A 27281-nucleotide genomic window follows, 5' to 3' on the forward strand; every position below is an offset into this window, starting at 1 on the left:
TGATCCAGTCACAAAGGCATGCTAAAATCATTCAGGTAAAAATTAGAAGAAGCCACTTCCGCTTACTATTTGAAATGTTTACTTAAGATATCACTATAGTTTTTGCATAAAGGAAATTTCTACTTTATACTCAACCTCTCCACACAGTGAGGCCAACACATATAATTTGTTTTATGCTACTTAAAAAGATAAAGTAAACCTGGTACAGTGGTGCACATCTGTAATCCCAGCACTTGGGAGGCAGAGACAGACGGATCACTGTGAGTTCAAGGCCAACCTGGTCTACAAAGCGAGTCCAGGACAGCCAATGCTACACAGAGGAACCCTGTCTCTAAAACAAACAAGCAAACAAATAAACAAACAAAAAGGTAAAGTGTAAGCTACTTGTGTTTTGAATGAGAAAGGCTCACATAGGCTCACATATTTGAATAGTTGGTCCCCAGAAGAACTGTTTGGAAGGATTAAGAGGAGTGCCCTTTACCAATGTCTGAGTTACCCTGAGGCCTACTCCATGAGAGGGAGTCCATGCCCAGGAGACTGGATAGATCAGAGACCTAGGATAGAGCCAAGCGTGACTGGTCAAACAACAACAACAACAAATCAACCAAATGGTTCCTAATGATATTCTACTACACTCATAGATTGGCACCTTGTCTAGTCGGCATCAGAGATGCTTCCTCAGCAACAGATTGGAGAAGATACAGAGACCAACAGCCAGACATTATGTGGAGGGACAGAGTCTCTATTGGGTCCCTCCCACCACAGCTCAGGGAATCCCATGGAAGAGGTGGCAGAAGGCTTGTAGGAGTCAGAAAGGAGGGAGGACACTAATTAAGAGGACACACAGGGGCTCAGAGGGACTGAAGTGGCAAGCCCCGGGGCTGCACGGGGCTGCACAGGCCCTCTGCCGGACACTGGCTGTGAGCTTGTTGCCTTTGTGGGGCTCATAACTGTGGGAGCAGGTGTGTCCCTGACTATCTCGCCTGCTCTTGGGACTTTTTTCCTGTCTGGTTGCCTTGCCCAGCCTTGATGTGGGGGTCTTTGCCTTATTGTACTTTGTGTTGTTGTTGTCTCTTGGAACCCACTCTTTTTTGAAGGAAGATGGAGAGTAAGTACATCCCGTGGACAGGGGAGGTGGAAGGAAGCTGAGAGGCATGGAGGAAAGGGAACTGATGGCAGGAATAGACTGTATGAGAAAAGACTATTTTCAATAAATAAAAAAGAAGGGTGTGTAGTCTTGTTGGAGTGGGCGTGGCTTTGCTGGAGGAAGTGTGTCACTGGGAGTGGGCTTTGAGGTTTCCTAAGTGCACACTTCCTGCCTGTGGATCAGGTGTAGCTCTCAGCTACTCCTCCAGCACATGCCTGCTTTCGTGCTGCCATGCTCCCGTCCTCCTTGTGAGGATGAACTAACCCTCTGAAGCTGTAAGCAAGGCCCCACGTAAATCCTTTCTAAGAACTGCCTTCGCCATGGTGTCTCCACATAGCAATAGAACAGTAACAAAGACAGAAAGTCCAGGCAGTAAGCACATTTCCTACTCTTATATTTTAAGGTTCTAATGAAGATTACTAAACATAAAGAAATTTCCACATTTAATAGAAAAATGTAAAAATTATAATAATGCTATCTTTATGTTAGTTAATGTTCACATTTTATATTCATTCCGTTTCTAATCTATGCTAATCAACTTAAAACTCTATCGTTCAATTCTATTTTAACTCTTGTAAATAAGCCTAAAACAGATTTCTAAATATCTGGATATTTAGAATACATTCTCAGTGGAAAACCTAGATAGGCTATATGTGCTACAAAAGAGCTATAATTTATTCTATTTTTCCATGTGTTTCACATGCATTTAAGACCTTGCCTAAGCAGCCAAAATGTGTGTCAGGGACTGGGTTAAGGAGCTAGTATTGCAAACAGATAACCTCTTAAGAGGTAGGCAATGTGACCCTACTTCGCGCATAGGAAGGCAATGATTATAAGGGTCCTGGCCAATCGTTAAGTCGGTGGCAGTGGGTGAAGCCTGATTATCCACTAATGGTTAGCAGCTAGCACCATACACGCAATGAATGTCAGGCGCTTTTGTGTCTAGACTTTTCCCTACAAGAGTGCCATTGTTTACACTCTCTGTAAAATGTGGAGCTTATTGACTGTGTTTATTCTTTCATCAATTTACTGTGTTTAAGGGTGAACGAAATGTCAGCTCCTGAGCCTGGGACTTGGAAACTAGTGTTAACAAGGGGAGATTCCCCTTGCTAAGTCCATCTAGTCATATTTAAACTTGGTTACCAAGTACTGCACTATCTTGCTAAAATGAAACCTTAAAATGTTTTTAATAGCAATGTGTTTTGTGTTCCAGACACTTCCTAAAGAATAGCCTTTAAAAGGCCTTAGTTAAGGGGTGGGAAAGAGCACCTCCAAACAGATGCACCCACCTGCTCCCATATGTACACATTCAGACGCACACACAGTATGCCTATTTGTGAACTGGCATTTAATGAATAAGATAAGAAAAGCACTGGGTTTGTGAATTTGTGACTCAAATAACAAGGTGTGGGAAAGAGTTTTCAGTCATGGAAAGACATCAAAAAACACAGCATGATGACCTCATAAAGTCTAGTCTCATAAGAAAATTTAAAAATGAAACACTTCAAAATACATTTAATAGCTTATAGCGTTCACAATATTCTTATCTGCTCAACAACACAGAAAGAAGCAAATGATTTTCTGGCCAAGGAGAATTCAGATTCAAATTTTAATGTCCCCATTCTACAAGCCGTGGTCAGCCCGGTAGGAAGATAATTATCAGGGCTAGAGGGAAAGTCCCTGCTGCTTCTTAGAAGTAAACTCAGGAGCTAAATTAAGGTACTTAGAGGTAAACTCTCAGAGTGTACAGAGCTTGGCTGTCGGACTCCCGTGGACTCTGGCGCAGAAGGCTAAACACTCCTATTTATTTAGAGAGCAGGAAAAGAATGGCGTAGCAGAAGCACAGCTTTCTCAGTCATCCTTCCAGCTCCCGCTAATCAATGGGAGTCACACAGCTAACAACTTCCTGCTATGGTTTAAAATGCAAGTTTTAATGTGATTTCATTGTAGTGTCCTTGTATTGAAAAGTGTTTATTATGCAGTTTCAAATTTACCTGAATATTGAAAGAAAAAACAGAAAAAGGAAAAAGAGAAAGAAAGAAAAACCAGCAGGAAAGCTGCCATTGTGCAAAAGGAGGACATAAAATTCAAGCCATGGATTAAGGAGGCAAATGGAGGCACTCTCTTCCTTTATTAGAAATAGAAGAAACAGATTGTGTTCATCTTGCTTAGGGCCAACAGGCGTGCTTCATGGAATACAGCCAGCATCAGTCACAAAGCTCACTCAGGAGTTTTGCTCTGTGCAAAAAGGAAGCCAGATGGGCTATTTACTTTCAACAAGATAATTCTGGAAGAAATTGTTATAAGTCAAAGAAACTTTTTAGCTTCATCTGCTATTTTAGCCTCTAAACTGATTTGAAAGGCTAGTGGGGGTGGGCAGGGGCGGGGTGGGGGAGCTCTGTTAGAAAAGAAATAGGAGAACAGAGGAGATAAAAGAAATGAAGAATGAAGCGTGTGAAGCAGGTGGTCCATGATCTAAGTCTCCAGGTCATATAACCTGGGGGTGAGTCACTGTACCCACTGACAAGCTAAGTGACCTCTAAAGTCCTTTGGTTTCCTGAATGGCAGCAAAGAGACCAAGATAGTAACACAAGGATGGAAAGGATTAAGCACTTGAAACGCAACATACAACGTGAGAACTCAGCAGACATCAGGCATTATTTTTATCTGTTCCACTTTCTCTCCAGTGAAACTGAAGGAAACCCAAAGGAGATACAAATGTACACGTCACACAGACTAGACAATTTCCAAGAACATAAGAGCTCCAGTCAGAGCAGTCTCCTGATGATACTGGTCATAATTTACTGACAGAATCCATGAATTTGAAAATGCCTCTTTTATTTTACCACCATAGGGTGGGAAACAAATAATTTTATTATTGGTTGTATCAAAAGGTTGAGATTTTTCTACCTTAAAATTACTTCTTTAAGCAACACAGCTATGTATTCATAGAAAACCATTTAACTTTGAAGTAAACATATTATAAACATACACATATAAATACACATAGGAGTATATTATTGAAACACACCTATCTATCTTGCTCTTAGAATCTGTAACATATAAACATTACTTATGAAGATCAACCTACAAGTTTCCAAATTAAATTATGGGGAGCTTAGGCATTCAAGCTTTTATTCTTATGATATTTAATAACTGATAACTCTAAAAGAATAAAAGATACGCTCAGAACAAAGCAATATACAACTATACTTAATCTATTGTGATTACCATGGCAAGAGAAAGAAGGTACATTTTAGAAACACATTCAAAATGAAAAACTAAAACAAAATGGCTGCCTGGTTATCTTTGAATTGATTTTGAAACTATCACAAATACTCCACTTTACTATTAGATTAAAATATTTTTAATACTTTGCAAAAGGTAGAGAGATGATTCCCTTAGAAACAAGTTGACAGAGCTTTCCTGAATCTGTTTGCTTTGCTCTAGATTTGTTTATTTGAAACAAAGTCTCACTCTGAACCCTAGACTGGTCTAGAACACACATCAGTTCTTCTGCCTTCACCTCCTGAGCTCATCATCCACACGGGGGTGGAGAGACAAAATAAAGCGCTACCTGCAAGACCTCATAACAGCCCGGGAAGCTCAGGAGCCTGTGAAAGCCCATGTGCCCTGGGACTTTCTGCACCTCACACAGCATACTTTTTGGTTGGTGACTTCAAAGGATTAATCCCCCTCTTCTCATAACTTTAGAAGAGGAGAGGTGAAGCAATGTCTTCCATGGCAAAGAAGCAGGTATGAGAGTTCCTCAAGTGTTCTGCAAACTCTCATCCATAAGTACCACAGTATTTGTGAATGAGGAAACCAAGACCAACTGTAGTGGTAGCCTGGTCATAGAGGTTGGGCTGAGTTGAACATTAACAGAATACTTTAAACAAAATTAGCCATCTATGATAATTATAGAAAACCAACTGAGATAAGAGCCAGTCAACACAATGCTCTACATTGGAAGTTGTAGCTTTGTCACGTAATGTGGAGAACTGCTAATATCCAGCCTGGTCTGGCCTCTGGAACACTTCAGTGTGGCAATAAATTCACTCCAGAGTAACCTGCACTCTCTGTAAGGGAGAGTGAGCCATGGAGTGGCTCTCCACTGGGCATGAGAGCTGCATTGTGGAGTATCTATTGTCCCCATCATCAGTAGCAATGACACTTACCTTAGACTGAATGAATGAATACCTGTTGGGCTCCCTGATCAGAAATTTTGGCAGGATGCACAGCAGAGAGATTGGATGAAGACAATAGTCCAGACTGGCCTCATCCTGATGCTCAGGATTGTCTTGGTCGCAGCCCTAATTACGTTTTGTATCAGAAGCTTAACGGGTGTGTTTCTAGCATTTGTGGTAGGGTTAGTCATAGTGTCCACTGTGTGACACAGTCATGTCACAGCTCATAAGAAGACAAAACTGGATGGTATGGAATTTTGAGAGGGATGATTTCTTCTGGGTCCTTCACTCACCATATATCTTGTTGGGTATGCAGATGCTGTATGGTCCTGACTAATTATCTACCTTGACCATATCTCAAGATTCTTTATATAATCTTTCAAAATTCATCAATGCCTATCTTTAGATAAAGAGTAGGTTTCCTTACTCCTTGCTGTAACAGTGATACATTCTTCAACTTGAGTGTCCTTCATCTGCAATGCAAGCCTATTCCGTGGACAGCATTCATCTAGGTCATAGCACATCATGTCTGCGGAATTTGGGGACACAGGAAATTGTAAGTTTAATGAAGTTTATAATGTGTAAAGTTACCAGATCGTAGCAATGGGGTCCTAAGTCTCTGTAAGTCTGCAGTATCCATGACATATGTAGAGAGAACGACTTATTAACTTGTGAGTAGGGTCAAATCTCACCACAACATGCTTAGCTCTGGATTATATCTTTGATGTAATATCTACTTTTAATGCTTAATATAAAGCCACATGCAGGTACCCACTCCCAAAATGAATGTTCAAATATGAAAGTATACAGATGTACTGAAGCTGAACTATTTTACCTAGTTTCTTTTAATGGTATCAAGAAAAAAACATAACACACAAACATCAAAATCAAGTCCCTTTTTATCATCTGGGGCCCAGTCCATCTGGGACCTACCCATACTACACGTTTCTCACTTTAATTCCAGTTCCTCCTGAGCAACAACATATCTATGAAAGTCCTAGTGGTGCTTCCAAAAATATTGACCAAAACCAACTTGGGGGGAAAAGGGTTTATTTGTTTTATAGGTTGCAGTCCATCAGCAGAGGAAGCCAAGGCAGGAACACATGGCAGGAACTCATGGCAGAAACACACGGCAGGAACTGGAGGACGCATCAAGTAGAAAACTGCTTACTGAGTTTCTTCCCTTGGCTTGCCCTCTTACCTTTCCTACACCCACAGAGAGCTGGGCCCAGCTACATAATTAGCAGTTCCCACAGACATGCCCACACACCAATCTGATGCAGGCACTTCTCAAATGGAGACTCCATCTTCCCAGGTATGTCTACATTTGTGCCAGCTGACAGAAATTATGATAAGGGGCAATATTACAAGATACCCTCACAGCTGAAATGTGGAGAACTCACTAAAATATATATAAGGTAGTTTGATATGACAGTATGATAGGAGGAGTGATTTGGGATATGTGCATATTTATCTCAAGTTTTATTTTAAAAATAATGAATTAATCTAATAAATCTACCACCCATGGATGCATTATTTATAGAATTTGCCATTTGTTACAGGAAGGGGCAAGAAAGTATGGCAGGTTCAGAGAACAATCTGATTTTATTTTTCTTTGTCAAAAATCCTTAAAAAATCAAAATATTTAAGAGTTCTAATTTCATCTTTAGAAATTTAATTAAAAAACTCAAATGCCACCAAGTGCTTTTTGCATGATTATTAGCAAAAGATATAATACTTCACCGTAATGCCAGATTTCTGGCTGACCAGGTATCAAATGTGATTGAAAACTATTCTAATTTTACTGCTTTGTAACTAACATACATAATTTTTGAAACCTGAGTTAAAAAGTAGAAAAATTCATGTCATTTTGGAAGGTAATCCCATAGCCACTTGAATCTCTACTTCATTAAAAATAAAAATGAATGGTTTTTTAAACAACTAGACATGAGCTTGCTGGATGACCATTGCTCCGCCCCCTGCGAGCACTGAGAAGCAGGTAGCCGTGCTCATTTGTAACGCTCCACATCCTAGGAAAGAGAGACGTGATGCTGCTGGCATGGTGGGCTACTTAATATGTGGAGGCATGTTGAAGCTGTGTTTGCTTACATAAACAGAAACAAATATCTCAAAACTATATAGAATTCCCAATGAAAACATTAAAGTTAAATCTGTCTTTTAAATAACATGAAGGAACATGCTTAGAACAATTATGAGAGGAATAAGGTACTGCCCTTTCCCCTGTTTAACTCTGTGTGTGTGTGTGTGTGTGTGTGTGTGTGTGTGTGTGTGTGAACAGGGCTGGGAAGTTGAAGCTTAAGCCTTAGAGTGGACACGATGATATCACCAGAAAGGTCCAAATGCTAAAAGCATGAAAATAAATGTTTTTCCTTTTAAAAACAACCTCAGAATAATTAAGATAAATTTCTGTCTAAATTAAATTGCCATGAAGCTCTCTCTGCAAGGCTTTAGGCACTGTAAGCACCCTTGACTTTGGCCTGCCATGCTTCTTCAATAAATCATGCAGCAGCCCAGAAGTCAATTGAAAAGATTGAATCAGGGAAAATCAAATTTTAACATTTAGTTTCAGTAATGTGATTATGAAGCTTTTAGTGATATTGTAATTACTTTGAAGCTTTGAGCATATGTTTCTATTGAAAGTATCCCATAGAGAAAAGCTGCACTAGGGAAAATAGTAAATACAGACCCCAAAGAAGCAAAAAAAAAAAAAAATGTATTTGATGTGAAGTTAAAAGCTAAAGGTAGAAGAGACAAGGCATCTGTGTGATTTATATTTTAAGCGTCATACACAGAGCAACCACTTTGAAACCCCAGTGTCATCAAAAATTCAAATAACTTAATGGCTTTCCTCTAAGGGTCAGTGCTAGAGAAACACTAGGGAGAAGCAACAGTAAAGAACAGCGAGAGAAGGGAAAGGCATCCTATGCTAGCTCCAATTCACTCCACACAGGGCAACGTGGCAGACTTAGGAGGCCGAGGTTAGTGGCTCATCTCTTCTGAATACGAAACATGTTAAATGTATTTAGCATTTATCAGATCAGGCTATACAGTGACTCATTCTTGGTCTAGCTCAGTACTGACTGAGACGTGCTGGGCTTAGACACTACAAAGGTAAACAAGATGAGGCTGAACCAGCTAAGACAAGTATCAGTGGAGGCTGGATTCTTCCCAGGGACACTGGAGACACTGGAGAAGAGAGACTAAAGACAAGCATGGCATTTCCTCCCTTTCACTTCTACTGCCAATCACTCAGCAGGTATCTCTTAAGTAAAAATATGCTTCATCCTTCAAGAATGAGGTCTTATACACAACATCAAAATAGAAAGAGAGAGTCTTTAGCATTTAGAAGAGAAATGATTCTGTCAAAAATCCAAAATGTACAAATCCAAAAAGGAGCAGTTTATTTCGATTGCATCAAATGCTATCTGTCCTAACATTATATAGACCCTGGGTGGGAAGTACTGTAACCTACTTAAAGTGCTCAGTCTAGCTTCTGGGCGCTCTCTCTCTCTCTCTCTCTCTCTCTCTCTCTCTCTCTCTCTCTCTCTTTCTCTCTTCTCTCTTCTCTCTTCTCTCTTCTCTCTTCTCTCTCTCTCTCTCTCTCTCTCTCTCTCTCTCTCTCTCTCTCTCTCTCTCTCTCTCTCTCTTTCCAGCTGACTAGCCAACATTAGGGTTCTCTCTGTCTTGCCAAATTCAGGCCCTGGAAAGAGTGCGCCAAGGCTTTTACGTGTGCAGTGGGGACCCAAACCCAGGTCCTCATGTTTGCTTGCTGGGCTCTACGCCCACTAAGGCATCTCCCCAGCCGCTTGAGTTCTAATCTGAATCAAGTCCTTCCTTTCAGCCATAGGTAGTCACTTTCTGTTATTATCTTGGAAGATACCTGGTTCATTAACCTGATCACAGACCTCTGCAGTTGTCGAAGTTTGCTTCCAAATTCACCAAAATACAAGTGTTTAATCTGTAGAGCATTAGGTTATGATAAACCATGGTCATGATTTTGGTGCTAACCAAGAGTAAGTGAATGAGAGTCAGCATGGCCTTCATGCCAAAATCATCTTTCCATATATAATTTCCATATCCATCTTGGACATTAAGAACAAGCAAGGCCTTCACTTTCCAGCGTGATGTGGAAAACATCTTTGAGATGCCCTACATGCCACCCCCACCCCCCCCACCCCCCCACCCTCCCACCCCCCCACCCACCCCCACCCCCCCACCACCCCCACCCCAGTCTCACATATCACTTCCTCCTCAGCTCCTTAGGGTCACACGCTGGCCCTTCCCCAGCTCAGGCCCAGCTGACAAGTCTTCCATCTTAAAGGTCTCTTTATCTGAAGTCCATTTTCTTTATCCACCTGCTCAGAAGCCCACTGATCTTAGAAATAAACACCATGTTGGCAGGCTTCTGCAACGGAACATACATAAGCATAGCATATTCGGTAAAGAAGAGCATCCTCTGTGGCAGCCCAGCCTCTGTGCCACCACAAGTCCTGAGAATGAGGCCTAAAGAAACACCAGGCATTCCTTTCCTTATTTTGCTATCGATGACAAAAAATAAACCTTTTTATTTTTCACAAATGAAATTCTGCATCTATTTTAAAGCCATATCCAATATTTTCTCTAGACTTTCTTCTAACTATATTAGTAATGAAAAATGGCATGTATTTCAGACTACACTCTTTCCTAAAACCAAAATCTGTATTGACACACTTAAAAATGGAAGCAAATTAAGCTACAACAACATAGTCTTTTGTCCTTCTCAACTTTACTAAAGTTTATTTTAAAATTTTTAAACTATAATTTTCAACAAGTCATATTAATTATTAATGACAGTTAAGAAAAGATTATTCCATTACAGAAAATCAGTAAGTGTCTAATATCCACAGCGAACTTAACCAAAAAGCAAAACAAACATGAAATGTTTATCTGCTCCTATTTTGCCAGATCATCTGTTGTTGTATAAAGTTGTATTTCCTGTCAAAAATATAATGAAGCTTCCCTTTCTCAGGATGCAAATAAGCAGCCTGGTCCATCAAACTACCCAGCTGCAACTCACTAATTGCAGACCAGGAGAGCATCCGTATGCTCTGTTGCGGCCTAAGAGAAGTTCCTTGAAAAGTAAGCTATGCTCTTAGCTGCTGTTAGCTAGTCCACGGGGGTGCAAGGGGCATTGTGACAGGCAAAAATCACAAAACCCACCAATATTGCCCTCAATTCAATGGGCTCTACCTGTCATTCTATGTCAGCCTTATTTTCAAATGACAATTACTGCCTAGAGCCGTAGATAAAGAACACTTCCTCAAAACTAACTACATTCCGGTCCTTGGTATCTGTGAAGGCTACAAATGTGACAAAGGGAAATTGCAAATGAGGTTAAGCTAAGGGTCTGGAGAAGTAAGGAGAGCTATCCAGGGAGCCACAGGTACTCCACCAGTGTCGCGAAGACCCTGGACCGGAGCTGGCGGCACACAGCTGCCATGTCAACACTGAAGAAGTGGATCTCGGGACCGAAGCCAGCCTGGGACACGCAGGGAAAACTCTGTCTCAAAAGAAACAAAACATACAAGCAGGAAGATGGAAGAAGTAAGGATGGGAGAAGAAGAAAAGAAAGAGATGAGAGGGGGAAGGATAAAGACAAGGCTGAAAGGGAGAGGAGGGAGGTGACAGCAGTAGCCACAGCAGCACTGTGACCACAGAAGCTGAGGAGAGAATGAGGGTGGGGGTGGGGGGAGGGGGGTGGGGGATGGGGAGAAGGAGGTGTGGGTGTGCACAGGGAGGGGTGCACGGGGTGGGGCAAGTATTTCTCCAGGTAGAAGAGGATTATCCTTGAGCCTACAGAAAACATCAGGCTGCTAACAAATAACCCCCTGAATTATCACAGATGAAACATGTGGTAATTAGCTATAGTAGCAATGAAAAACTAATGGAGTAACTGAGACATGCCTCCAAAATATAGAGAAAAGCTGACAATTAAAGAAATCCAAACAGTGGTTTTAATTTCCTCTTCCAGAAAACTCTACTTTTAAGATCACAACATAAAATGGCATTTTTGTGTGTTATCAGTTAAAACTTTCCTGACATTATTAGCAATTAAAGTATTATTGATTAAATACATATTACAGAGATGGTGCATTTGTTTCATTCTGAGTGTGTGTGCATGTGTGTGCATCTTTGGGTGTGGTGTAGACACAGCTGCCTGGTGTACACAGCTGCATGGACAGCATCCTCAAGTGTCCTGATCTACTTGCTCGACCTTATCTTCTGGAGATTGGGTTCTCATCGAAGTTGGAGCTAATCCAACAAACAGCAAGCACCAGGGATCCTTTGCCCTTCAGCACTCCAACCACATAGCTCTGGGGTCCCACACGCGCGGCCTTGCCTGCATTTGTACGTGGCCGCTAGGATCTGAACTTAGGACTGGTTTGCTCAGGAAGCGCTCACAGCCCCTGGGCTGCTTTTCCAGCCCCATGTGTCTTATTCTTAAGGGTGTTTCACAACATGTTGCTCTTTGGTTGAACAGCAGAGTTTTGAAAATTCTTACGGCTCCAAATTTATAATTTGGGAACATACTTCCTAATATTTTCCTATATAGGAATGAAGCCGTATTCTGTGCTTTTCAGTTATGGCAACTGAGCTCTTATGTTAAAACTTTTTAAATAAATTTTTAATAATTAAGAATTCAATCATCAACCTTAAATCACTAATGTTTTTTACCCTATCATTTCTTGAAGACAAAAATAACCATTGCCTCCTCCAAAATCTAACCTCAAAGGCGTCACTAACCCTGCCGTGACTGATCTGACCCCTACTTTATAGTCTTTATAGAATGTCCAAACTGACTAAGAAGTTACCATTATTCCTAACAAATGTGTATGCAAATAAGCACACCAATGATGTCATCCAACAGGGAAGGAAGGTCCCGGAAAGTTAGACTCCCAGAAAAATCATCTCAGAACAGTTCCTTCCACATATAAACAAAACAGAGTTCATGATACAATGCCTGCCCTTGATAGTTTTGTGTCATCTGAGAGCAGGGAAGCTTAATTTAAAAAATATGTCTCCATAAAACCTGGCTGTAGGCAAGCTTGTAGAGCATTTTCTTAATTAATGATTGATGGGGGGAGGGCCCAGCTCATTGTGGGTGGTGTCATCTCTGAGCTGGTGGTCCTAGGTTTTTTAAGAAAGCAGGCTGAGCAAGCCATGGGGAGCAAGCCAGTAAGCAGCACCCTCCATGGCTTCTGCATCAGCTCCTGCCTCTAGGTTCCTGGTCTGTTTGAGTTCCTGTCTTGACTTCTTTCAGTGATGAACAGTGCTGTGGAAGTGTGAGCCAAACAAACTCTTTCCTCCCAAGTTGCTTTGCTCAATGTGGTTTTATCACAGCAATTGAAACCCTAACTAAGACAATACCCATAAACTATAGGCATATAAAGGCAGCTATGGAGCTGCTGTAAAACTTCAGCCGCTCACAACTGACAGCAGTTTGTTTGGTGACGTCTCTGAAACCAAGATGATGGAGGAAAATGTTTGACAGAAAGTCTTCATGGTATAAGATATGACAGATATCATCCACAACACATTAAAAAAAAAAAGAGACAAACGAAGACCGTTTGGTGGGACAGGCATCACAGGAAAAGAAGAAAGTCCTCTGCCTAGCCGTTGTCAATGTCTATGAGCATGAGTTACTATTGGCTGGTATTGCACCTTCAGTCTCTTACTGTCTGTAGCTTATATAGAGGCAATTCCCATGCGATAGGATGAACATATAAATACCACGTGCTGCTTCTCTGAGAGGGTAAAATCTGTACCACAAACCCAAGGAAATCACAGCTCATAGGGACGAACGGGCTCCTATTTCTGTGTCCTTCCCCACGGAATAATGCACACATACAAGCCACACTCTGGTCCAGCACCGCCTAACATAGCACCTCAGAACTGATGCTGGAATGATCACTGTCAACTAAAACACCTATTAATTCAAGAAAGAAAGCATGCTTTACATTGTGGGGGATGAGGAGCTTGCAGTAGCTGGGTGGAACCCTAGATGATCAGGAAACAGGGTACTAGGGGAAATAGCACTGTTAACTGAATTCCTTTTAACCAAAATGCTCCTGCATAAGATGAAGTAAATAAGGCGGGGGCTGGGGGAGGGGCTGTAGTGTAAGTCAGCTGGTTGTCAGATGAGCCTCAGTCTTTACTATGAGAAATGTTAGGATGGGTACCACTCAGACTACTACAAAGTCAAATCTAAAATGAGCTCATTAAATGCAAATTAAAACAGAAACATTGACTAAGCACTGGGCTACAATTAAAGGCCGAAGAAACAGCAGGTAAGAAACAACTTGCATTGATCAAAGAACTGAAGGCTAACAGAATAAAGCATTTTGCATTGAACCTGGTTCATGAATATTAAGCATTTTGAAATAAGGAGAACTTTTTCTTTCTTTTTTCCTTTTTCCTTTTTTTTGAGGGGGGGTATCAAAGAAGTCGTGACAAAGGGACAGATTTGCATATCTTAATACCAACTACTTTCACTGTATCATTTTCAAGCCATGGAGCTTTGGATTAAAAAAAATATGCAGACTTCAGAAAAACCTTTAGAAACAGGACCAACATTTGTAAAGGCCATTAAGTTTTTTCAGAGTCTTTGAGCCCAAAAGAGAACCGAATAAAATTATATAAACCCTTCTATATAAAACTTTTGTTGAACCCACTCTGTGACCCAGTGGCACAAGTGCACCTCATAACAAAAAACAATTAGACACAGAATTGCCTTCACCTGAAACTATGCAAGTGACTGGGCAAGTAGCAATGCGCCATACATTCAACTACAACTACAAATTCCAAGACTTAAAATTCCCCGGTGTACAAGTTGTAAAACAAAGGTAGGCATTGGGCCAACAGTCCTTATAAATTGAGTATTTACAATGACAAAGTATCTTTTCTGCTTATTCAAATTAAAATGTTCTATCCTTTATCCATAAAGAAGACAATTAAAAAATACTTGCTGGCAAGTGATAATAAATGTATACTAACACTGTCAGAGAAGACAGGACCCCAAAGACACTTGTGCAGCATGCACCCTGAAAGACAGGCCTTATGACTAATGAATACTCACTGAGAAATGAGGAACACTTTCATAACTAGTATGTTATAAAATTGAAGAATAGGTGGGAACTGGTGAGCTCTTTATATGCAAACAGTTACGTTCTCTATGAGATTTAAAATAAGATACAGAAAATACTAGTTTTAATCAATTAAAAAAAGAGCAACACTTTTGAATGGAACCCACGGTCTTATGCGTCCTAGGGTATACCACTGACCTACATTCCTATTTTTAAAATCTTCTATAATGTTAGGTGTTAATTTAAGAACTCCTAACTTAATTGAATGGGTACTCATGTTATATCTGATAATATCAAATGCCTAACTGTATAGGGCATTTAGAACAATTCACAATTGTCACCATTAAAATTCAATTTTAAAATGCAAAGAAGTACTCATTTTTTTTATAAAATAAAATGTTAAAAAACGTTTTAAAAGAGGTGCTCAAAATTACATTTTTTTCCTCAGTTTTCTGAAGCTTTTCTACTCTCGTTTTCATTATTATGAATCCCTTCTCGTTCACTGACTTCTATTAAATTACAGTTTAAGTCTGTCTGGGTCAAGGCCTTTAATATGTCAATCATAATCCAAGTGGGAAATGTTAGCAAGCACTTCTAAGCCTGCAACATGACAAGAAGGGAGACTCTATTTTGAAACAATAAAGGGGAAATTAATTTATGGGTAATGAAGTATTAGTCCCCTTTCCTCATATTTGGCCAGGAAACAGAGCCACAGGAAATGCAGTGAGGGAAGGACTCCACCAACAGAGTATTGCCTGCACTGTGCGTCCACATGTATAAAGGCCCCAGCTCCAGCGTGCTGTGCAGTGGGAGGAGCTGGTCAGTTCCTAGAGCTGTTTACTGCTCCTTCAATCTGCAGCAGATCATGGATAAAGGCCGCCTGCCTCTGTTTCCTGCCTCAAAGACTAGTCACAGAAATGCAAAACTATTCCTTCCAGGGCTCCAGCCGAACTGTCTTCACCTACTTTGAGTGTTGTCACCACACCCAAGCCTCCAAAACAGTCATTCAGAAATGTACTAAAATATGGCTACCAGTAGATTTAGACAAGTAGTTGAACAAAATAACTTATGTAACATTATTTATGTAGTTTTTAAAAAATATGGAATCTCCTTTTCTTGGGGTGGGGGCACAAGGATTTAATCATTTGTGTTGAAATGCACACCTATTTATCCTGCAAAAAGAGTAACTAGAGAAATAGCAGTTTCAAAATTCATCTTGTATTTCCTTATTTTTGTCACTAATTGACTTAATTGTGACATCCAAATATCACACTTCCTCTTAAAAGAGTTCCAGATAAATCCAAATAAAACTATCCAAATGTGTTCCATTCTAAAAGTATTAATATAATAATTTATTAGATTCTTCATAAAAAAGATTGCTTCCAGGTCTTAATTTCCTGTCTTTATATACCTTTATGGGAACTTTTGCTTCTTAAAATCATCTATGAACTAGATTAAGTTGAAAGAAACTAAACGTGTATAATTGTCTTCAAAATATGAAATATTTCTTTTTGTAATTTTTTTCCCTAATCTCTCCCACTTGGTTCACAGGATCGGTTCAGATCTGTGTTTACAATCGACTCTTAAGTAAATGTCACTTAAAAGGCTCAATACGATTCCCAGAAATGTATACTTTTCTCCTAATTTAGCAAGTTTCTAATTAATTCACCAAAAAACCGTGCACTACATTGGCCAGGTGAGGAGAAGCTGTACTTGATTCTCTAGGACCTCTGCTTCCTGAGGCACTTAGCTGCCTGGCACGGTTTCCAGTGGGTGGGAGGGGGCCGGATCCGCACACTTCAGCATTACTTTCCTAAGTAAAAACACGGCTAGCTGCTTTCAACGTGTAAAGCCTTTATTTCATAAACCCACCTGTCATCTGCCTTCTAGAACAAATCTCGGATAGACCGACTTCAGGTGTGCTTGATATGTTATCTGTGAGGCATATATCACAAGAGCTCTAACTAGTCAGGGCATCACTCGGAGTGAGTCTACACAAAGGAGACCTTCAAACAGGACTGTTCGCTAACCACCACCCTGCATTCCTACTTATCACGGAGGGGAACCCCCAAAGTGACTCTGAATTTAACATCTCCTCCTCCACAGTGCTTACAACAACCCTAGTGGCCGCTTCCAAAGCTGCACTCGTCAGGCTGCATCTAGTTATTATCTGTAAAAAGATTCCATCTTTGCTATTACCCACTGTTCAGGAGGAGGAGGGAGGAGGGAGGAGGGAGGAGGAGGAGGAGGAGGAGGGGGGGGGGGAGGAGACATTTAAAAAGACAGAACTGAAGAGGCAAACTGCAGCCTCCACCAGCCGGTTGCCTCCTGGGGTTTTCTTAAAGTCCTAGGTGCCTGAACTTGTCCTAAAGTGAACGACAGCTTGACAGCCACCCCCCTTGGGGGAACACGAGGCCAATGGCCACCGTGCGGTGGCAGAGCGCCAGGCTGCAGACACGCGGGACGAGCCCGGCCGTCGGTGGGCGCGGTGGTGCACGCGGGTGTCCGCGGGGCTGCTGCCCTGTGCGGGCACCGGGCTAAGCTTGGCAAGGGCGCGGAGGGGACTGGAAACTCACACTTATGCTCTAGGACACACCCGACCCAGCCACAGGTCTGTGGCCCCCCAGGCAGCCCATAGAGCGGGAGGAGCGCGGCGCACGCCTTCGCCCTGACACTGACAGGCGGCTCGGGTCGGCCCCCGAGGATCCCACTCGGACCCGTGGGGGTGTGACGTGGCTCCACACACCGGCGCGGGGCGGCGCAAAGAGATTGTACCTGGCAGGCACCCACGTACCTATCATGGTCACCGGGCGGGTGGTGGCTGCGCGGTGAGCAGGACCTACGCGGGCACTGGCGCCCGCCCGAGCCTCCCACTAGCGTTTCGCTCGGGTTTAGTCATCCAGTCCTCCCCCTAACCCCCCCTCCGCCCCGCCCCCCTACCCTTCCACTCGCGACCGCAGGCGCAGTGCGCACGCGCATTCATCCCTGGCGCGAAGCCTGCTGGGAGTCGTAGTTTTAACGCGTAAGATTCTGCTTAGGCTGCCCCCGCCTCCGCCGTCAGTCGCCTTTTGCGGATTAAGACCCAGTAAACGCGCGTCACGGAGGGGCGGGACTATCCGGCCGTAGTGTTGACGAGTCGCTTAGCAACCAGGAGGCTCACCTTTGGAAGCTTGTTGCCGCTCTAGCCTCAGGTCCCAGCCCTCTTCCCGCCCCTCCCCTCCCCTAAACTCCCTTCTCCTTGGTGCTGCCAAACATCTGGATCACTCTGGGCACCAGGAGGGGTTGAATTTCTACCAGTAACGCGCTTTTTAAATTTTTTTTCTCGACCTCCTGCTCACATCTGTAAAACCCACTGGTTTTTCTACCACACTTTTGATAAGAACAAGACGTTTTCTAGGAAGATGGTGGCAGAAAAAGAGACCCTGACCTTAAACAAATGCCCAGACAAGATGCCGAAGAGGACCAAGCTGCTGCCACAACAGCCGCTCCCGGTGCACCAGCCTCATTCCCTGGTTTCTGAGGGCTTCACAGTCAAAGCCATGATGAAAAACTCAGTCGTAAGTGATCTTCCTCAATTGAACGCAGTTGCTTCCAATCAGGGAACACGAGGTTGTAGATGGCAAGCCCTAGGATAGTTTCCAAGTCCACGTCCTGGGTACTGTTTGCCAGGACTGGCAATGACTCGGCCAGTAGCCGGCCGTGCCCAGCAGTGTGCAGAGAGGTAGGCTAAGTGGTTAGAGAGCCCTTGGGGCAGGTAATGTACTAGGCAAGCTGACAAGCACCTCCTCGTGAATGTGTTTTCCCCACTACCGCAAACTGCACTTAAGCTTTTTTACTCGAAGGGGGAAAAAAACCTTTATCCTTACTGCAACCTAGTTCCCACTCAGCAAAGGGCCTTCTGGAGTGAGTGTTCATAGAAGTCACAGGCTTGCGAAACTTACCATGAATCAGTATACAGCTAGGACACATAAGCGCATCAATAATCTAAAGGAATTCATTTCATCTGGGACATTTTAGAGTGTCTTGGGATTTACTCAGCAACAGTCTGACAAATAGGTATTAGCCTGTTAAGGTATTCAAAAGCTACTTACGTGAAGACTGGTTCCTGATAGGCTTTTAAAATATGTTTCACATAATATGACCTCTATTTCAAGGGTCCCTACTAATAATACAAGTCCTATTTCATTTTCATTACTTGTGGTAATAAAAATAAAATATTCTCAACACCAATGGGGCAAATATTTAAAGGCACACAAATGTGTTAGCTGTGTGCATAAAAACACTACTTTTAAACCTTCTTATTTGTTAAATACCCTCTGATTTTGTATGACAAACCAAGTTTGTCTACTGAGTGGGCACCTGTTTAGAAATGTGAGATTAAATACTAAATGTAATTTTCAAGTGTGTACAATTTACACCCCGAGAGGATATTATACAGTAATTCAATATATTAGCTTAATAGTGTTCTCCATTGTCTTATTTTTTTAAAACTTATATATTGCAAGCCTAATGCCACCTTATTTCTAAACACATATATACAGGACACAGATGAAATAGATTATTTGCAGACTTTCAGCTCAGGTTCTTATGTCACTTCACAACACATTCTTATTCTTACCTTATTTTATGTTAATCACATGCACAATCATATTCTTATTTTTGTTATATGTGTCGGTTAATAGGTAGTAGTTAAAAATCCTGGAAAACAGCCTAAAAAAGAACTGCAGAGTGACAAGAGTCAGAAAAAGGTGTTTCTAACTTGGGTACTTACAGTTCACCATTTCTGAGTTCTGTGATGTAGATTTTGTCACATTAGAAAGTGTCTCTGTCTCTTGCTCTGAAGGTCTACTTCTAATCAGAATGTATGAGCCAACGTTCGGCTTTTAATTGCAGCGACGTGTCCCAAAAGCCAACCCCAGGCCACTTCTCGGGAGCGGCGCTCACCTTCTGTTCCCTCTGTAACCCTCTAGTTCAGTGGGCAACGTCATTTCACTTTTCTTCCTAGGAGAACACACAGAGTCTACCCTAGGAACTATAGAAATGATTTATGAAATGATGGTAAATGTAAACATGTGTTATTTGCAAACTAATTTCTTAAAAACCCAAGGACGAGTGGTCTTAAGCAGTAAGTGGTTCTTTAGTTTGCGTGAACTTTTGTCTTTGTCTCAATAAAAGTAAGCAATAACCAAAGTGTTCAATCAGACAATAATATTCAAATTCATATTGAAAATTGAAAGGGATTCATAATTATAAGATTTGTAGTTTATTTTCCTTCTGAGAGAATGATGATGAAGCCCATGACCAAAACTCGGTTAACCAGTAGTTATTTCCTCATATCAGCAAAAAGTGTACCCTTACACACTTACACACTTCATCAAAAAGTAAGTTAGATCACGCATAGTGAAGGACACCGTGACCTCATGCTCAGGAGGCAGAGGAAGGAGGATCATCCCTTGAGGATAGCCTGGGCTAACTAAGGAAAATCAAAGGAGGTCTGCAGTACATATGGAGGCTCAGTCTCAAACACACACACACACACACACACACACACACACACACACACACACACACAGAGCGAGAGAGAGAGAGAGACAGACAGACAGACAGACAGACAGACAGAGAAAGTTAGAATATCAGTCCAAGACTGTGATAATGTCACTTATAGGGCCTGATTCCAGGCCTGCCAGAAGAAAGCTATAGAATTTCAGGAAGACACAATCTCTAAGATATGCATTAGACAAGATGAGAAAAAGACATCAGTAACCTGCAAAAACGGCGCAGCCAGCAATGAAGAGCAAACAGTGTCCTTGTGTCCCAGAAGCTTCCTGCTTCAATCCATTGCTAGCTCTTACTCTCAAAGCCGCGGCCGGCTGGGAGAGGGCCTGGGCAGCGCAGGCTGTACCTGGGGGCTCTGTGGCTAGCTCCAGCTCGCAGTACTCCATTACCGTGGCAGCGGGGAGATATGGGGCGATGGAGTTGATCAGAGGTCATGGCTGGGCTTGCAAATACACATTCCATCCAGGGAAAGGACTGAGGGGGGTGGAATCAGGGGACACTGAGCTGCTGTCGGCCACTCACACCTCTCAAGTATAGCATGTCCCCAAAAGTGCTGTCTACCAGCCCATTATCAATACATGTAGACTAAGCCTTCCAGAACAAAATTCTTCTGATGACGCAATGTAAAGATTTGTGAGCTATCTAGTTCCAAAACAAAATAAAGGGAAACAAAACAAAAAACAACATCCATGGAGCCAGCAGTCATCTTCTGTAAAGAATAAAAATAAAACAAACAAACAAAAAAAGCAAAACATTTAAAAAATTTTTTTTACAATTTCATACATGTATTCAATGTATCTTGGTCATATTTACCCCAAATCCTCCCTCTTTCCCTGAATCCTTAATACTTGACCCCCCCCCACCTTTGTGTGTCCTCTTCTTTTGTATTTTTATAACCCACTGAGTCCAATTCATGCTGCCTGCACTAACTGTGTATGTGTGTGTGTCACCATCCACCTGAGCGTGGCAGTTTACCAGCTGCCACATAGAGAAGGAAAAGTGGCCCCTCCCCCCTCCCAGCTCCCAGCTGCTTTCAACTGTCTGTAGCTCTTCAGCGAGGAATGGAGCCTCAGGAGCCCCTTTCTCATCCATATTAGAACGTTAGCTGCCTTGACCTTGATTAGGCCATGCCCTAGAAGTTTCTAAGTGCACTACCCATGCCATATCCAGAGGACAACCTTTCTCCGTGTCCTCTCACCCACACCCCTTTCTGACCCCTTGCCTCAGTGTCGACTGAGCTCTGGTGGGAGCCTGGTGGGGGAACTTGGCGCGAATGTTCCACTCTCAACACTAACTGTGATTCTCCGGGTTGCCTAGACCAGTGCGCTTCCATAATCTAATCCTGTGTTGTATTTTTGAGTTCATAATGCCTCGCTCTCATTTACTTTAGCTAACTGAAGCACTGAGTGATTCTTCATGCTTTTGGCTCCAGCTGTGCCTTTGCTGAACGTCCATCTCCCTTCGCAGCGCCCGCTGATCAGCGGCTCTGTGCCTTCCCTGTACTCTCTTACTTGCCAGGGATGGACTCGAAGGCACACGGGGAAGCAGAGTACGCTTTTGTGTTTAGCACAGTGCCTGCTGCTTTAAGGAAGCACTCCTAATAGCACCCACCCGTCATCATAAGATATCCCTCATCCTCTGTTTTCTTCTTTGCACTGTACCTACTTCTGCTCGTGTTTTAACCCCTCGGTTAAATTCCATGTTAAGACAGAGCCTACTAACTCACCTTCATATTTAACCGGAAGCAAATAATGTGTTTGTGTTCAGTAACTAATGAAGGAAGAAAAGCAACTCTATGTTGACTTCTTGTCATGTGTTCTCCATCTTGTCATTAAGATAGATTTGTGCCTCGATTTACAACTTTTTATTTTAAAAAATCCACACAATTTAAGAGCCCAAAAGATTGCTTTAAAATACAGTCAGCCCATGTTGGGCCTTACCTAACCCCCTCAGGCACTCATTGCGCTAAAGAAGGCTCAAGCTCTAACTGCCCGTAAGCCCCGTCAAAGCTGGCACATGTTCATGTATGTGCTCATACACACATTGTCACTGTCCTCACTTGCCCAGGTGCCACCGTCATAGCTTTTTTGCTGGTCCTACCACACTAGTGTCACGTCTGCCGTGGTGACTGCTTCCTTCCAGTTCCTTTGTCCACAGTGTATGGACTACACAGTCTCTTGATGCCTCCATTTTTTGTTGAAAAGTTTATTCTGTAGTAAACTATTCTCTGACTATGTAAACTCTCACCCAAAACCACTCCATCCATCCCTGCTCCCTAACTCCTGCCTGGTTCCCACTCATGGTGTCCTCTGGAATAACAGTGCAGTTGGACCTGTGCTTTTTCAACTAGGCTCCCTCTGAAGGCCTGGGGGACCTTATTGTTTCACTCACTGCTTCGTTTCCAACTGAAAAAATTTCCTTCCCCGTACTGTGGGCTTTATCATCACCACCACCACCACCGTCATCATCACCATCACCATCATCATCATCATCATCATCATCATCATCTTGCCTCTGCTGTTGCTTCTGCTTTTTCTCCTACTGCTCCTCTTCCTTCTTATTCTTCTCCTCCTTCTGTCAAATGAAATTATGAATAACTATTTCATTTTATAACTAAGTGATCATGCTTAAATTAGAACTTTCAAAGGAAATAAAATTTCATAGGTATGGAGACTATGTGTATATACACACACACACACACACACACACACCTTAGGAAATATTTTATTGGCTTATTACAAAAGTTGTATGTGTATACTCCATATAAATTGTTTGGTTTAGAAAAGCTTTCTTTTAAGATTATGGAGAAGATTTTAGTTTTTAAGTCTCTAGACTCCTTGTAATTTCAGTGTTCAATTTAAAGATTTTTTTAAAATCTTAAGTCATTTTGTTTATAAAGTAAGGTAGAAATATTCTGTGTGGGTTTTCTAAATGCCCAGACTTATACTTTATCCTTGATATAGGTAAAATACATGTTATGTAAAAATGTTGGCATATTTAACTTGGTATTCCCACATGCTTTAAATGTTCTGTTAGTGTTATGAGTTTAGCAACTCAGGCATGTGCCTAATAATGTCTTGTAAGCACATATTATTGTTTAAACATACCAACCCTATAAAAAATCAGGGCAGACTATTTTTTCCCACAAAAATATGAGCCTCAGACAATTTTATGAGACATTTGTTAGATGACAGAATAAGAATGCAGATTTCTATATTACTTTTATTTCTGTAGATCAGTCTACTTCTGAGGAGATTCTTTCGTATATCATCTGTACCACATGTATAGAAAATACACATGGCTAAAGCAAGTCACTGGTGAACATTAACCCAATATATATGTGCACCAGCTCTCAGCTCAGCAGCATCAACATGGGAGCAGAAACTGGACACAATGGGTTATAACAGTTTTTTAAAAATACGTATTAAAAATGAAAGTTTAATGAACATGAAGTTGGAAGGAAGTTTGAAGGTGGGTAGTGGAGACAAGAGAATTCAGGGAGAGGTGTGGCGGGTGTGTGAATATGAGCAAAATACATTGTAGGCATGTATGAAATCCTCAGAGAATATAACAAAAATATTATATTAAAAAAGGTTTAGTGATAGGGGCTGAAAAGAAAGAAGGGGAACATAGAAATATGTAGGGATGATAGGACAAAAAGTAGATTAGTGAATCTACTCCTCAGCTTAATGCCTTAATTGTTACTCACAAGGCTATTTTTAATTCACTGGTATATATTTTGTATATAGATGCAAAATAAGTTTAATTTTAGATATATTGGTATACAATTCAAATTTAAGATTATTCTTCACACACATTATATATATTTCTACTCTTTTATGTGGTATTGTACCCATACAACTCAATTATACTACAAGGTTTACTTCCAATGCTTTGAAAGTGCTACTGTAGGCTGTTTAGGATAAATAAGTTTTATAAGTTAATTGTTAGTTGATCAAATCATAGTTATGTCAATTACTAGTATATTTTTATCACAAGAACATACATTCTGGGTGTAACAGATGATATGATTCTATATAAAGATAAGGTAAAATAGTGAAATACGGTCTTCAAAACCCCAGAGACATATATAATATGGCATTTAAAGATGTTTTAATTATTTTAAAGATTCATTTACAATGAGACAGGTTAACTCCTGCCAACACCCAGCCTACTTCAAAGAGGATGATGAGCATTGAAGAACCTCTTTATGGAGATGGCTTCAAATGTGGCAAACAAGCCCCTGGGCAAAATGTCCTCATTTTTACCTGATTATTTCATGTTATTTTAGTCATCTTTTTGAGACATACTCTTACTGTGTAGCCTTGGCTGGCCTAAAGTTTGCTATATAATTTAGGATTGGCCTCAAATTCACAGAGGCTTATCTTCCTCTGTCTTCCAAGTTCTGAAACTAAAGACACACACCACTACACATAGTACTTTATATACTTTATAATAAAAATTATAAGATCTTTCTTACTAAGAGAGCTGAGGCTTTATTATACTCTATTACCACAGTGTGCTTGGAGTCTAAATTTTATATATATTCTCAAGTGTGTGTAAGGAATATATATATATATATATATATATATATATATATATATATATATATATATACATAAACTCATGAGCTGACTAGCTTCATGATTGAAAGATTAGATAGATAGGTAGATAGATAGATAGAAGATAGATAAATAGATTGATTGATTAATTGAAAGATGATAGATAATTGAAATTTAGAAATTATCCTTTAGCTTGGTTTGCCCCTTGAATTCTGTTTTGTTTTTTAATATTTTTATTTTTTATGTGATGGGTGTTTTATAGTGCAACGTGTGCATGCCTGGTACCCTCAAAGTCTAGAAGAGGGCATAAGATTCCCTGGAACTTGAGCTACAGATGGTTGTGAACCACCATTTAGGTGCTAGAAATCAAACATGGGTTCTCTGCAAAAGCAGCCAGTGCTTTCAACCAGTGAGCCATCTCTCCCTCCAGCTCTCAAGCTTTCTGTTTAAAGTACATGCTTCAGTGATGCCTCTTGGGCCATTCCTTATCATAAAAGGGAAATTAATAAGGATATAATAAAATAAAATTCATATCAAAATTTCCCTCATTTACTCTTATTTTCTGCTTAGAGTAACAACTGAATGAAAAATGTTAGCCTACCCGTACCCAGCATGATGCAAAGTGATGGGCAGTGCTAGAGAAGGTATCTGTTTCTCTTGTAGGCTTCTTTCTGGTCCTGTCTGCACTCACTCTAGGAAGCACCTAAGTGAGGCAAGCATCCTTGGACCTACCTCATTCTAAGGGCCACTTCCTTCATTTTCCAAAGGGTACAACACTGTGTTTTCTCTAGGACTCCAATACTGAAGGCCAGGAATTTAATACTTGATAATTTCAATTCATTTCTATTACAGTTACTGAGTTCTTTGGCTACAAAGTTGCATATATTTTTAGGACCTCCTTCTTTTACTTTCAAGCTTTATTCACCATATCCAACTGCTATCCAGCGAAACCTAGGCATACGTCTCTAACTATACAGTGTATTTTTATTGAAAAAGAAGACTTCAGACACATTCTTTTGCCTTTAGTACTAAAATTATTACGGTGGTTTGATTAAGTGATGATAATCCTTGAGAGAATATTTACATTTTTGGTATTGAAAACAATTTAGCCATACAGTATATTCTGCTCGCTGTTTCCCCTCCCCTAACACTTCCCACGTTCTTCCGACCTCCGCACCCTTCCACTCCACTCCCTTTCTTCTCTCTCATAAACAAGCAAACAAAAAAAGCATAATAAAAAATGACAAGAAACAGCTGTGCAAAAAACAAAAACAAAAAAATGACAACCATAAGTTACAAGCAAAAGACCAGTAAGATGAAAAAAATGACAGAACAAAGAAATATGAGACAAAAAGTCTACAAACAAAGCTTTGAGTTCATTTTGTGTTGGCCATACGCTGCTGGACATGGAGTCTACTGTTACATGTGACTGATAACACCAAATAATGCTCCACTGTAGAGAGGTAATTGTCACCTGATGGTAGTGTCTTGGTTAGGTATATGCTAATATCCCACCTGGGTTTGGTAGTAGATGTTTCACTCAGTGGTAAGAAACATCTAGTTAGGGTATTGGCTCCCCTGCTACCTTGGTGACTCTATCTAGAATTCTTTCGTATGTTTTTAGAAGATGTTACAGCATTAGATTTCCCCTCAAATCGCTTTAGTGTTAGTCATCCCTTCCCCCATTCTCACCTTTACCCCCCTTCTCATCCCCATCCACATTGTCTAATCTTCCTGCTCCAATCTCTTCCCTGTCCCTCTACAACCTTATATTCTATTTCCCGTTCCATGGGTGATCTCCCTTCCTCCCTGTCCCTTACTCTATACCTAATCTCTACAATTATATAGATTGTCACATGTCTAGTAAAGGCTGCAAAGCTGACATCCACATATAAGAGAACACACACAATATGTGTCTTTTGGGGTCTGTGTTACCTCACTCGGTTTAATTTTCTATAGACCTGTCCATTTACCTACAAGTTTCATGATTTCAGCATCTTCTTTGTTTATTTAAGTCAGATAATATTCCATTGTGTAACTGTACATTTTGACTATCCACTCATCCATTGATGGACTAAGCTTTTTCCAATTCTTGACTATTATGAATAGAGCAGCAGTAAACAGGGCTGAGCAAGTATCTCTGTAGCAGAGTGAAAGTCCCCTGGGTGGCGTAACTGTAACAGTGTGTGTCTCTGTAGCAGAATGAACGCTCTTTAGTGGTATAACTAGATCTTGTGGCAGCTCTATTCCCAGCTTCTTAAGGAACAGCACACTGGCTTCCGTAGTAGCTGTAGAAGTTTGCACTCCCAACAGCAACGTTCTCATCTGTATGAACTGTCATTTGTTTTATTAATCTTAGCCATTCTGAGTGGGGTGAGACGAAGTCTCAAAGTAGTTTTAATTTATATTTTCTTGGTGACTTTAGAATGTTGTACATCTCTTTGTTTCTCAGTTGTTTGTGTTTCATCTTTTGAGAAATCTCATTTTAGTTTTGTGCCCCAATTCTAAATTGGGACATTTATTTTCTTGGTGTCCTGTTTTACCCATTTCTCAAGGTTTATTCTTACAGTGTTCACATTTAATTATTAATTACTCAAATGTGGATTTAAGACAGGAGGTAGCTAAGGATTTAAGTTGACCTTTGTACATGGAGAACCAGCAATACAAGTGCAGTTGTGAACGCTAG

At 41.0% G+C, this 27281-nt stretch overlaps 2 protein-coding genes across 7 annotated transcripts in view; one reads left to right on the forward strand and one right to left on the reverse strand.

Moving 5' to 3' along the window:
- The window catches only part of PRKN (parkin RBR E3 ubiquitin protein ligase), a 1133456-nt gene extending 1116038 nt beyond the window's left edge, over positions 1 to 17418 (reverse strand). For 3 of the 6 annotated variants that reach the window (XM_084777801.1, XM_084777799.1, XM_084777796.1), the window contains exon 1: positions 17272 to 17416. Coding sequence is in view for 1 of the 6 variants with exons in the window: in XM_084777800.1 (XP_084633926.1) it covers positions 17272 to 17278 (7 nt within the window). In the remaining 5 variants the exon portion in view is untranslated. Of the gene's footprint in view, positions 1 to 9592; positions 9786 to 17271 lie in introns of those variants that run through there. The other 3 variants (XM_084777800.1, XM_084777798.1, XM_084777797.1) reach the window with 3 other exon arrangements.
- Positions 17419 to 17510: 92 nt separating this feature from the next.
- Positions 17511 to 27281, forward strand: part of PACRG (parkin coregulated) — a 423907-nt gene continuing 414136 nt past the window's right edge. The window contains exon 1 of the mRNA XM_084777803.1: positions 17511 to 18034. Within this exon, the coding sequence (XP_084633929.1) occupies positions 17879 to 18034 (156 nt within the window). The 5' untranslated portion in view covers positions 17511 to 17878. The remainder of the gene's footprint in view (positions 18035 to 27281) is intronic.

The sequence above is a fragment of the Acomys minous genome (assembly GCF_964271855.1).
Source record: "Acomys minous genome assembly, chromosome: 3".
In the NCBI taxonomy this organism is placed as follows: Eukaryota; Metazoa; Chordata; class Mammalia; order Rodentia; family Muridae; genus Acomys; species Acomys minous.